This window comes from Eublepharis macularius, chromosome 5, assembly GCF_028583425.1.
Source record: "Eublepharis macularius isolate TG4126 chromosome 5, MPM_Emac_v1.0, whole genome shotgun sequence".
NCBI classification, from domain to species: domain Eukaryota; kingdom Metazoa; phylum Chordata; class Lepidosauria; order Squamata; family Eublepharidae; genus Eublepharis; species Eublepharis macularius.
In genome coordinates this window covers 54,811,625-54,825,531 of record NC_072794.1, presented here as the reverse complement: position 1 = coordinate 54,825,531, position 13,907 = coordinate 54,811,625, and the positions used below count along the sequence as shown (strand labels likewise).

The following is a 13,907-nucleotide window of genomic DNA, read 5'->3' as shown; positions in this document are numbered from 1 at the left end:
TAAGAGGTTCTGTTGTGTTTTACATTTATCAGAAACTTGTAGTGTTGATGGGAGTTAGAACACTGACTCTCAGACTTAATGGTAGGGCACGTTTCTATACTGATGATGAATGCACTGAAAAATTAAACTACTTTGTTGGATATATTTACTGGCTTATCTTGTTGGGACAAGAAGAACCTGTGCAGCATTGACCCCGTCTATTTCTACCACTGGACAATGGGCTAAAATCCTGAGAGTAGGAATAAGAATGCCCCAGGATTCCCTGATGCAGCAGCCTTCATTACAGTCAATAGGTGGGAATGTGATAATAGTTACGGTTGATCAGACAGTACACACCCCTACGATTAGCTGGGTAAAGGGGTAGAGCAGAAAGCAGTTGCGAGGAAGATGCCTGTTCATTCTGCATGTTGATCAAGAAATCACTCATGTGTTTGAGTGTGATAATGAAGCGTGCCTCGAGTTTTAATCCAGAAAAGAAAACGTTGTACTTTGAATATTTCAAGTTCCAGAAACAGTGAGTTAAGATTTTGGACACAAGATTTGCCTGCTTGGATCCAAATGAACACTTCATTATTTCTTTCTCCAATTGCTGTCTATTTGTTAGTTTGATAGTGAATCTGTATATCTGCCCATGGGACTGGGAGGTCTAAATCTCTTTCCTTTGCTGTAATTCATTTTTGTGTTTAGCTGTGTTTTCTCCTTTCCATCATTCTCAGAAGGCAACAAGCAAACATGAGGTACTTAAAAACATATGAAAGTTGAGGCTTTACGTGTTCCCCAAACTTTCAGTTCCTTTGTTTTTACAAAGAGAAATGTTCTAGAAGTTTTAGTACTCCTGGACCTTCTGAATATAAACTCAGATGGTTGCATATATAGAATTTCTACTTCCTTATCTCACATAATGCCTGCAGATGTATGTTGAAGCAAAGAATTGTTGGTTGGCTTAGAGCAACCTCACAGAAAAACTAAATTTATCTAGGTAGTGGCAGGGACTACTAGCATCTGTCGTTTGTGTCCAAGGGGATTGGGGCAGATTCAGGGAAACATGGGGAATCTGTAAAAGGAATAATAATTATTTATTCGTTGCCTTCATGCTTTCTTTCATATTTCCATCAGCCACACTGTGCGGCCCAAAAGGGAGCTCTGTCATCTCAAACAACCATCATTTCCATCCTTGGTGACAACCTGGAAACGCTTGTGGGCTTTCTACACACAAGCTAATAGTTGCATTTTAGAGGCTTGGGGAATTTTCTTCTCTGGCTTTTCACTGACATAGCAAATATGAATGGGCTAAGAAAATTAACTTTAAAGAAGATGGATTTTTTCGTAACGTCCTATGTCGTCATGGAAAAATAACTTTTTCTGTTCCTCCAGCAGTACCTTTTTTGACAGGCAAAGAACTATAATAAACGATCTCTCTATGGGATATGCTTTTGACTATTTTCTAAAAGCTCTTTTGAGGCCTTGGTGTTAACACATAGCTTGTTGCTGAAAGTGACTGCCCTTTCTCTATTCCATATTATTATTAAAGGCATCACACCTGTGGGTTACTTCAGTCAGAAATGGCTTCTTCTGTACCACTGTGCAAGCAATGAACTTACTGTGGGACAGGTGTCAGAGGTTTCAGACTGTAGAACCCTGATCGCTCCCACCAGTCTAGGAACTGTGTTGTATCTCGTTTGCTTGGCACAATTCCACTGAGCAGGTTATTGGTGTCTTCTAGCTACCTCCATCCATTGTAAGTAGCATATTAATGGCAACAACTAGTGTTGAGACCTTGCCAATCAATACTGACATTGAGAGTTAATTGACACAAAATAAACTGCATCTCTTGGTTTGTGTACAAGAATGAAGCCATTTTGCACTCTGATCAATAATGGCTTCTTGTAGGGGACTGAAACAAAGCTACTTTCTGTACTGTTTGACAGAGGTTTCCCCTGTGATTTTGGAGCTGTCTCTTCCATTCTGTCTCATCAAGACAGATTAACTGGAAAGTTAACATATGAATTGCCTGTCAGGATGATTCTGTCAGGCATTCGTAAGTGTTTATCGCTGTCATTGGTGTTGAGTCTAGACCTTCAGCCTTCGTCTGGTCTCTTATTCACAAAACAAGAAAATACAGCAGTATTGTAAGTGTTTACTCTGCTGTGCACAGAAGACATTTCCCTACTTTGTCCTTTATGAACCTATGCTAAAGAAGCTATGTCCCTTTAAGTTCAATTGATCTTACTTTCTAATAAATACATGTAGGATTACAGCATTAATTGATTTTGTACAATTTGTTCATAACAGTCATTGACTTCATTAAAGGACTAGAAAGCAAGAATCTCCTAGTGGGTAGTAAGTTTCATTGACTTATGCTGAGTATTTTAAAATTTGTTTAATAATAATAACAACATTAGATTTATATACCGCCCTTCAGGACAACTTAATGCCCACTCAGAGCAGTTTACAAAGTATGTTGTTATCCCTGTGAGGTGGGTGGGGCTGAGAGAGCTCCTAGAAGCTGTGACTGACCCAAGATCAGTCTACTGGCTTCAAGCGGAGGAGTGGGGAATCAAACCCGGTTCTCCAGATTAGAGTCCCACGCTCTTAACCACTACACCAAACTGGTGATGTAAAGCGCTGTCAAGTCGTAGCAAACCTATGTCAACCCCTACTGGGGTTTTCAAAGCAACAGACTGACGTAGATGGTTTGTTATTGCCTACCTCTGCATAGCAACACTTGGTTGTCTTTGGATGCCTCCCCATTAAATTACTAACCAATGTCGACCCTGCTTATTTTCCGAGATTCAGTTTGCCTGGACTATGCAAGTCAGAGCATTACTATTACATTACATAGTTTTTCTCTGCATTTTCCAAATAAATGCCAGAGCAGCCATTTAGTTCCAGAATGCTTTTCAAAACTAGTAAAGAATCAGAGGAGAAAAAAAAGGTTCGTTAAAAGAACTTAAAACCATGAGCTTAAATAGATTGAATGTTAGGGTTTTTTTAATTGATTTGTTTGTTTTTTCTGCTACAGAAAGATGAGCTTGTGTTGTGCACTCTAACCACAAATATTGTTATTTGTGCACTGCATTTCCATGCACCATTGGACACATGTTAGATACGACTTTACAGATAAAGTTGGGTCTTAATTGGATGTGATTCACTGGATTGTCTCCACCATCCGAAGAGCCACATGGGAAACTACTGTAGGTGTAGTGTATTGGAGGGGCAGAAGGCAATTGCGGGCTTTCTTGATGCTATGCAGGATATTTTAAAATCCAGATATTAATGTTTGGGGCAGTTTAGACCACCATCTACCTCCGTTGTAACCTCAGGATTTGATCAGACTTTTTCAGCAGTACTACAGGCTTATCTGACCAGGAGTCCATTCCATGTGCACGATGCACATAAGAAAGGCTCATCATCAATCCATGTCACTCAGCTTTCATTCTGAAAGGCTGTCTATTCTTTATCACCCTTCAGCATCACTGACAGCTACACTGAGTTACCCTCAAAACTATCAGTTAATAGAAAAGAAGCTGCTAGTAGCAGGGCTTTGAAACCAAGCTGCCCACCTGACTTCCTGTGGCCAGCACTAAATATACATTCTGTGTCTTTTACCTTTTTTCTCCCCTCTTGCGTGTTCAGGAGTCTATTTGCTTCTTTTCAAGCTTTTTCCAGTGAGGTAGAAATGAAAAAGATGTCTTATTTCTGTGATATTGACAATGAAATTAGGGTTGCCTCATGGCAGTTATTTGAGGGAAGTTATGTATAGAATCTTAATCTCTATAAAAGTTTCTGTATGGGTCGGTAACACTTGGGAACAGGAGTCATGAAAACAGACATTCTCTGTTGTAGTCTAGATGTACCCATATATAAAGACACATTTGAATTACTCTGCTCTGGTCTTCAAAATTAATACAATTGTGAATGATAGCTTTGCTTTTTGTGTTTTTCAGGTTAACAAATAAAAATATTATTCACAAAACTCCAGAATGGACCCTTATTGCCCTTGTGCTGTTGTCTGTGTAAGTATATAACACTTGTTGATCGGTTGGGATTAAAATGAATATAATGAAAATGAAGAATATACAGTATTGTTGAGTGATCGGTTTGTTTAAGTAACACTGGAACGTTCATAATTTGGTCTCAGACCTGACCAGTTTTATTGTCTATCACTTTTTTGATAACTGCAGAGCAGATGGGACTTGAAGGAAGTATAGAAGCGGTGGAAACAGGCATTACAGTCAGTGTTGCTGGACTTGCAGATAGCCTAGCATTCTTCTGTAGCCTGACATTTGGGGGAAAACACTTTCCTCCACAAAATCTGAACATGGGCAATTTGAGGCAATACGTGGTGAGGGTTTAGCCTAGTAATGTACATCTTGTTGTGACCTAGTACTTGGAACAATGGTAGTGGTGGAGAGTGCCCTCAAGTAAGAGTTGACTTATGGTGACCCCTGGTGGGGTTTTCATGCCAAGAGACTAACACAGGTGGTTTGCCATTGCCTGCCTCTGCAACTCTGGTCTTCGTTGGAGGTCTCCCATCCAATTACTAACCAAGGCTGACCCTTCTTAGCTTCTAAGATCTGACAAGATCAGTCTCACCTGGCTATTCAGGTCAGGGCACTGAACAATAAAGATCAGTCATACTGCCAGGGACCCAGTCCTACCTCACTTCTTTGTCTGTCTTTTGGTAAATCCCAAGCAGAAAAAACAGAAACCTCTTGAACCCCATTGGGGGTCTATCATAAGCATTTGATGGGCTGTGCTTGGCTTGGTGCAGTGAGGGAGGCTTGGCCTAGCCCTGGAGTAATAAATGGTCAAGATGGAGAGACCCTTCCATTTTATAAAAGCAACTAACCTTCTCCATTGAGCTAAATCTCCAAACAGCCTGCTGTTTGGTTTTTCTAAAGCAAAATGTGTGCCTGACCATTATAATGTCAGGCAAGTGACCAGTCCCTATGAACTTGTCATCTTGGTTTGTGAGTGGCTAAGCTGCTGTCTCTGGGAACAAGAAATCACTTAATCTGACACTGGATCTATCCATCATAGCCCTGATAGTATAACCTGTCACTTTGTGCAGTTCTCCTTTTCCACAGACTGATTGCTGTGGGGGGTTCTATTCATTGTAATGAAGCAATTTTTCCAACTGAATTTGGTTTGCCAGTTGGTTTAATTATGGGGGGATGTGGGTGGGATATGACATATTTGCAAACTTCCTTGTAATTTGTCTGTAATTGAGGTAGCTAAAGAGGAGGTGCTTGTGGAGTACACCTATGGAGTACACTTATACCTATGGAGGTACTTAAATATTTTGTACAGAGATTCCTATGTACCCCATAGGTGTAGGACAGTAGCTTGTATCATAACCTCTGTTTAAAATTTGCAATGCCTTTAGAAGTTTCTTTCTTTCTCTCTGGTCCTTAAAATGCAGCAGCCTCCTCCTCCTCCTCCTTTTTCTGGCCTAAAAGGTCAACATACTGTTTGTAAAAGCAGCATGGCCACAGAGCTGTAATTGATTTCAGTGTTAAAGCTATAACATTTTTTCCAACAAACTCTCATCAAAACTCATTTTATTTACATGTTTGTGCCTCTTTAATTATGCATTCTTACATGATTTGTACAAGGGTTTTGATTGAGTTATACAAGTGTTCTCACCTTCCCTTTTAGTCAGTACTTACTGAAATGAGAAATGCTGGGCTGCTGGCATCCATATTCCCAGAATTACCTATCCCAGTCCTGTATCTTGAGAAATAGTTAGGGTTACTTGTGAAACAAGGGAAAGGTACTCTGTACATACTGTAAGGCATCCTTTTCTGCATTTGCTTCATGTGGCCTTTGATTTCAAAACAAGATTCTAAGAAACCACTGAAAAACCACTGATCTTCAGCTCAACCTTGCTAAATTAGATGCTTTATTGATACCAAAAGTCAAGTCTTTATCGGACGTATATGGGAATGGTAAATGTAGGGTCCTAAACAATTTAATAACTTGCCAATTATTTTCCCTATGTTGACGATGAAATAATTTTCCAAAGTGATAATCAGTGATGTATTACAGAAAATTTTCCTCTAGTGGCATATATCCAACTATGCAGTTTCTATGATAGAGCAGCATTTTCATTTGTCTGGCAATCACACCTTCCACTGCAAACCCCTCACTTTGTCTCCTGTGTTATTCCTGAATGTCTGCTGACTTTCATAAACAAAATTTCAGGGGCAGATCAAGATGGGGAGCAGCAGCAGTCTGTCTGTAGCAGTAGAAAAGAGAAAGAGTCCAGTAGCACCTATAAGACTAACAAGATTTGTGGTAGGGTATGAGCTTTTGTGAGTCACAGCTCACTTCTTCAGATACAGCTAGAATGTGCATCCATTTGTCATATCTTATATCTTGATGAGTGGACAATAACAGGTAAATGATAAAAGCCGGTGAATGACAATAGCAGGTGTGATTGGATAGGGTGGGGTATGCAGAGGGATGGTGAGAGTGGAGAAAATTGGCATTGGTAATGAGACAGGAAGCCTAGGTCATGATTCAGTCCAGATGGATGCATTGTCCTGAGCTTCATTATCAGTTGCAGTTCAGCAGTCTCTCTTTGTAATCTCCCTTTGAAATTCTGACACGTGATGGCATAAATCACATTAGAGGATGAGCAGGAGTATGAACCTGAGATGGTTTGGCTAATGTTGTTGGGTCCACTGATGGTGTTGCTAGGATCTAGATGAGAGCAAAGGTGGCATCTTGGTTTGTTGCATGCCTTGGTACCAGAGTCCATGTTACTGTTAAGTAGTTTATCATTGTGCGAGAGTAGTTGTTTTAGGTTAACAGGCTGTCTGTAAGCAAGAAAAGGTCAGCTCCCCTTCCCCCCGCCAGTGTCTGCATGAGGGAAGTGTCACAATCCTGCATGGGTTGCAGATCATTGATAATGTGTTGAACTGGCTTGAGTTGTGAGCTGTATGTGACCACCCATGGTGTTCTGTTGTTATTTTCTGTGGGTTTGTCTTGTAGCAAGCTGACCCTGGGTGTTATTCTGACCTTTCCAATCATCTTTCTCACCAAGTCAGGGGGATACTGTAGTTGCAAAAATGCCTGTTGCAGATCCTTCAAGTGAGTATCTCTGTCTGAGTGGTTGGAGCATATGTGACTATAGCTTAGGGCTTGGCTATACACAATGGATTACTTGATGTGGTTGAGGTGGTAGCTAGAGGCATGTAGATATGTTTGCCAGTTTGTCAGTTTCTGGTATTTCAGGGGCTCAGTGGACTCAAAAAGGGACAGTGTAATCTGTAAAGTTCATGGATATTTGGATACATGGCACTGATTTTCAGTGGAAGACTTCCATTTCTAAAAATGTTATATTCAGTAAAATTAATTAGTAACATAATGAATTGATACAATGATAGTCAAATTGGGCCATTTAAAGGTTCCAGTTATCTTTTTAAAAATTCCTTTCCATAAGATCAATATATCTAATTCTTAATATAGCCTTATCTGTGGATACTTAAATACAGAGACTGGAACCATGGTCAGACAAGAGAGATCTTTTGACAAACCTGAGAAAAGCACCTGGTTTGCAGAAAAACTGAAAATCTAAAAAAAGGGGGCAGATTAACTCCCTCCTAAATTAATAAAAGCAATGTCTGTATTTTTAAGAAAGGAGATATCTGTGGTCTTTTGGGGGGTTGCTAGGCAACCACCATATTGCCAGTTTTCAGAACTTGGTTTATGTCAGTAAAAGGCAGGGGGAGGACTTTTTCCAGGGCTATTTTGGCCTCTCAGCCCACCCCTGCTCCCCTCTCTCCTTCCCTAGAGAGGAGGACTCACTGGGGCCAGGCCCAGCAGCATCTACTAAGTAATTTGCTACCATGTAATTTGTGTGACTTACATGGCTGTGGCATTGGCTACCAAATTACTTGAAGCCATACTTTATGTGGAGTAGTAGTTCAAGTGTCAGACTAGGATCTGGGTTCTGATCCCCGCTCTGCTGTGGAAGCTTGGTGCGTGACCTTGGACCAGGCACTCAGTCTGATCTACTTCACAGAGTCTCCACTGGGGTGACAGGTGGGGTATAAATGAAGTAAATAAACAATAAAACCAAAGACTGAAGGAGCAGATAAAACAAAGATTGGTTGGTGAGTGGGAAGGAAAGAAGAAAGCCAGGAAAATTGGATACAGGTACTCTCAGGAGGAGAGAAAGAGGGCATAATGTGGGGAAGGGGATACATGGGGACATGAAGTCACCCCCACAAAATCTTGCAGGTTTTGTGTGTGTGTGTGTGTGTGTGTGTGTGTGTGATATTCTATTAAATTATACACACCCCATTTGAAATACTGTGAGCTTTATTATTTTTCCAAATAAAGTATTTGCTTTGTTATTATTATACACTATTATTATTATACTATTTATAATGTTTTATTGTATTTTAATAATATATTTGTTGGAAGCCGCCCTATTCCCACTTGCGGGAAGGGCGGAGTATAAGTCGAAATAAATAAATAAATAAATTAGAAGAATTGTTTGAAAGATCTTTATATCTATGTAAAATTAGCGCTGCAAGTTTTCAGTTTCACTACATATAATAATAATATATTCTGCTTATATACCACTCTTCTAGACAGATTAGTGCCCACTCAGCAGTGAAAAAAGTCAGTGTTATTATCCCCACAATGCAGCTGTGGAGCTGGGGCTGAGGAGTGGCTTGCCCAAGGTCATGTGCTGTTGTGGCAGTAATAGGATTCAAACCAGCAGAATGCTGTTTCGCAGCCAGAAGTGTTGACCCAGAAGTGTTGTAGGCCTCAGAATTTCTGGGTGCCACATCACCATTGTGAACTGAAGTCTACTTGTTGTGACACCTAAAGTTCAAGTGGACCTCAGCCTGTAAAATCTCTTAGAGAGTGGAAATTCCCTTTAATAGAAGCTTAATATGTGGAAATGGACTATTGAAGCTTTTTGTATGGCAGTAAATAACATCATCTTGTAAATAGTATCCAATTTAGCCTTATTAAAGGGACAGGACGTTTTCCTCCAAGGTAGTCGGCAATCCCATTTATAACTTAAAGGCAACATTAAACTTGCTTAATATGAGGGGAAAATGTATTTAGTAAGGATGAGTCTGAGCTCCTTGATTTTTGGGCTGACTTCTAGGTCCAAAGAAAATTTGTCAAGGCTTGATATAACATGCTAATTCAGGTACCAATCCATTTTCTATGGGGGAACACTTTCCAAGTCAGGCTCTGTCCTGAAAACTAGTATCAGTGTTTCTAATACTATATATTCTCCAGCCCCAGTACAGACAACCCTCAGGTATTCCTGGGAGCCAGATTCTGTGTGGGCCACGGGCTGTGCAGATACTGGTGCTATTGTTCTCCTGACCACAAGGTTTTGTAACTGTTCTGACCAGTTGTAAAGCCTCCTGATCAGGAGAAGGAGGATGGAAAGATACCATCACTCGAGTGCTTTTATGGATCCTGCTCTTAAAGTTACATAGCAGGAAAGAAAATGTTCAAGTAATGAAGTAGCTATTTCCCAAAGTAAACTATGTATGAGTGGAGAGGTTACTTTCATTTGTCTTTAAAAGAACAAAAGAGAAATCACTGGTGGCTTAAAAACTGTGTCATGGTTTGCCTTTTAGTAAAGCTGAAACCATCAAGCTATCTTTGTATGGCTTTCAGCTTGAATTACAAGATTGCAAAAATCTTATTTCAGGGACTATTTATTACCGCACTGCTGCTTTTTCTTCTGGGCTTGCTGGGTCATTGGAGTCTCTAGGACAGAGAAGTGCTTACCAGCCATTCACAGACTGAGATGTGTTGTAGGCCAACCTCGTAGCATCCCCAGAACTGCACTTACTTTGATATTACTTCAGTCTGACACATTGTTCTGCTTTCGGTGTCCCAAGGAAGGCTATACTAGAAGACATTAGAGTAGGCTCCAGCGAGCCCTACATCAGTGTCACCCCAGCCAGCTCCTGCTCAAATGATTCATTAAATCAGAACACAGAAAGTAACTTTACTTGAAGGCCTTGATATCAATTATTTATCGACTGTAAGAACAAATCTTTTGTCATTTTTTTACGATACACTTTTCTGGTTGAGTTCCTAATGTGTGAAACGGATCTTATGAATTTTTCAGGTGGTGTCTTTACATTTAATAAAAGGGTGCCTATTTTGTTCACAAGTAAATATGTGTGTCTCTGCAATGAACTGTAAATGTTTCCAAATATGAATGGTTTAAGCCCACCATCCCACACAAAATAATTTACCTTCCTAGGAAGTGTAAATTTGTGTTCCCAAACTGAGGACCCAATCTTGCAGGGTTATACCCTTTTAAGCCCATTTAATTGAATAGGCTTAGAAAGATTTAACCCTGTTTAGGATTGCACTGTATCTTACTTTACTACATTTGAGAATACATTAAAATAATCCCCATCTATGGCTCCATGACATATGATGTGATAAAGTGATGGCAACCCTATTTAGCCCTGAAAAAGGAAGTTTTGGAGACATCATACAACCAAAATACATGATTACACAGTGGTCTTGGGACCAGTTTAACATGTGTGCATGAGCTGGCTATGTACCTTTAGGATGTGCAAGAAAACAATCAGATGACCACTAAGCTATATATGTGGTCATCTCTAGTGTAAGTCTTCCCAAAGACTCTAGCCACATAACCAGTTCAGTGTTGGCTATGTGAATCAGCCCAGAACTTCAAGTGTATTTATTTGAAATTATTTTATGGAGAGTGTGGGATTTTGAATGTAATCTTGGTCCTGTTGATTGTATAACTTCTTGTGATCTTAGTAGTGCAGAATTGTACCTAGATCAGAGTTTCTCAAATTGGGATCGGCATAGGTGCTCTTAGGGCTTTGCAGTCCATGCCCAAACATGTCTCTGAAACAGGAGGCAACTGTTGTTGGGACAGCTGGCGAGGGGGTGCCACCTGTTGTAGTAGACAGTGACAGCAGTCTGGCAAAAATGATCCAGTTCTTTCAAGCAGACAGAGGCCTCCACAGGATGTGTGGGGCTTGCTGGATGCACTTCGAAAAGGGCTGGGAGTCAACAGAGGAGGATATGATCTGCCTTCTGCCTGGCAAGTGGCAGGCAGAAGCAAAGAGGAAAAGGAAGGGGAAGGGGGCAGTTAATCTCATTCTCTTCCATTTCTATTGCATCTGACAAAGAGAACTATGATGCATCTGACAAAGAGAACTGTGATTCTCGAAAGCTACAGTAAAGTTGGTTAGTCTTAAAGGTGCTACTGGACTCTTTTTGATTTTGCTACTACAGACTAACACGGCTAACTCCTCTGCATCTCTTCCATTTCTGAGGAAGAGAAGATGCCCAGTAGTTGGCAGGTGCCAATAAGGGTGGAAGGAAAGGATTTGCAAAAAATTTAAAATCATAATTGGGAGTCTCATGTTGCTAATATTTGAGAACTGTTGTCTTGGGTCTCTTACAGAAATTACCTGGCCTCAAAATGAGCTCAAAATAAAAGGGAAATATTCTCCTAGATCCAGAAATGGTAAAGATGTGTGGTATGTAGAAAACAAGAACATTGTTAATAGCTATCCCTCCCTGGCACAGAGAGTTTTATAACCAAGAAGGCAATCCTATATAGATTGGGAGGGCAAATAGAGATGGTCACTATCCAAAATACAAACCAAAGTTCATCACAAACTGGGCCGTATTTCAGTTCACAAACCGGCGGTTCGTTGGAGGGCATTTCTGACAACCCATGACGAACCGCTATGATTTTTAGCCTGATTCATTTGGTTTGTTTTTTGGTTCATCATTGCAGACTGCCTGGCACCAATCAATCAGTTTCCTAGGCAACGGGGGATGGGCTTTCTGCAGACCTTCTGCTGCCCCAGAAGTAACATTTTTGTGAACCAGGCAATTTCATGCCAGTTCGTGGAAGGCAACTGTCACAAACCTATGTCTCAATCTTGGGCTGACCCTCCCCTACCCTGAGGTAACACTTCTCCTCTCTAAGCCTATGAAGCTGAATAATGGGCTGGGAAGTCTTCAGTAACGTGGTTGATGTTAAGCTTCAACTTTCTTTCTTGTCTCACCCATCAGTACCAAATAAGTAGTACGGTTACCCAGCCAAGTCCAAGTAGGGCAAAGATCAGGGGTTTGCACTTCCCATAAACAGAAATTGGCACACAAGGCTTGGGGAGTTTCAAAGTGTAACAGGAGGTTTATTTACAAGTAAGTAACTTGTAAATAAAGTAAGTAACAAGTAAGAAGGCAGGTAGGCAAGTGTTTGAACTGAAGTAATGGAAAGGTTTCTATACAGAAACTTCACTGGTGTGAGGCACAAAACACTTGGTATGATTCTAAGTTGCTGGCTTCTTTGAGAGAATTGTTGATGTTATTAGACTTAAAGATGTTAAAGTGAGTACTTTCAGAGGTTGGCATTGCTTCACAAATGCTCCACTTTTAACCCCCAGACACAGCACAACTTCCCCTCCTCTCCAGACCTTAGGGTACTCCACTGAGTCAAACCCTTTCAAGATATTGGGCAAGCTTTATAGTTATGAGCTATAAACCTGTTCCTGGTGCCAAAGGGAAGACTCCTTTCTACCCACTTCCTTAGCCCACTATAATTCCCAGATCTCTTGAGTCTACGCAGGAGTTAGTGCTGTCTTTCCCACTTTAGTCCAAGGACTAAAAGTGCTTCATAAACATTATGATTTCTCTTTTAAGGGAACTTCTTCCCTTCCTTTCTCACACAGAGGACTCTCTGGCTGACCCTCTCTGGTCAGAAGCCAGACAGACTCCAACTCTCCTCACTCTTTTGTTTCCTCTAACTGTCAACCCCTCAACATTCCATCCTCAACTGCCATTTCAGGCTAGCCACATGGGGTGGGGTGGGGAGAGACTTGTCAAGCATCCTCTTTACTGTCCGGCAATCTCAGCATTTGAAGCTGAGTCCATCACAGCAACAAACCACAAATCGCAATGAACCACCGTTTTCCCGGTTCGTGCCCATCTCTAAGGGCAAATCTTTTTCTGCATGCACAAAGTGTTGTTCATGTGAAAACTGTGCATGAAAATAAAGAAATCAGGCCCACATCTAACACTGAGAACTGGTCCACATGCCACAAGTAGGTGCTTGTTCTAGGAACACAGATCACATTTTTGGGAGGTCTGATGAATGATCAATTCATTCTCCACATTGCTTACCAACAGGGAGATCCTTAAGCATGCAGCCCATTGCTATCTGAAAGAATCTGTGAACTGGGGCAATTTTGTGTGTTTGTATTTAGATTTTGCAATTTGTTAGCTGAATTATACCCACAAGTATGATGTTTTATAAAACTTCTGTTGAAACCATACAATGACGAGATGCATTGTTAGCTGTTTTGCTGATATCTCTATAAGGATTAGCTAGTAGTTCTTCTTACTAAGCTTTTAGAATGTTCTTCCAGGTTGCTGTCACAGAGTTAAAATATTCCTAATTGTAATAAAAATACTGTTAGCAGATACAACTCTTTCTGCAAAGATTTTTGCTAGCTATCAAATAAAGCAACCAAATAGATAACAAGGTACATAATTTTGAAGATGAGTGTTGGGATTGGTGAATAGTTGTGCTCCACCAGCTTGGGCACTTGGCTGTTATTAGAGTATACCCCTGGTACAGTCTAATGGAAAGCTTTCAAGATAATTTCCAGAAACGTCTGCTTTCATTTTATTTATCTGATCAGGCTGGTTCCAGTGAACTGTGGTCAGTTTCATCTGCAAAGCTGGTGCAACAGTTTTTCCCCCCTCTCCCCAATCTCTTAAAAGCCTTAGAGATTTTCAGTATATTTCAGGAGTAGTATGGTAAGCACTGGGATTTTATAGTTAAGCAAATTCAAAACTCTCATGATCAGTAAAGGAAATCCATTGCTAGACGTGCACTTTAGGATGAT

At 40.6% G+C, this 13,907-nt stretch overlaps 1 protein-coding gene across 1 annotated transcript in view; it reads left to right on the top strand.

The window, feature by feature from the left end:
- The window catches only part of RPAP2 (RNA polymerase II associated protein 2), a 68,358-nt gene that overhangs the window by 29,875 nt on the left and 24,576 nt on the right, over positions 1-13,907 (top strand). The window contains exon 11 of the mRNA XM_054979529.1: positions 3,948-4,016. Within this exon, the coding sequence (XP_054835504.1) occupies positions 3,948-4,016 (69 nt within the window). The remainder of the gene's footprint in view (positions 1-3,947; positions 4,017-13,907) is intronic.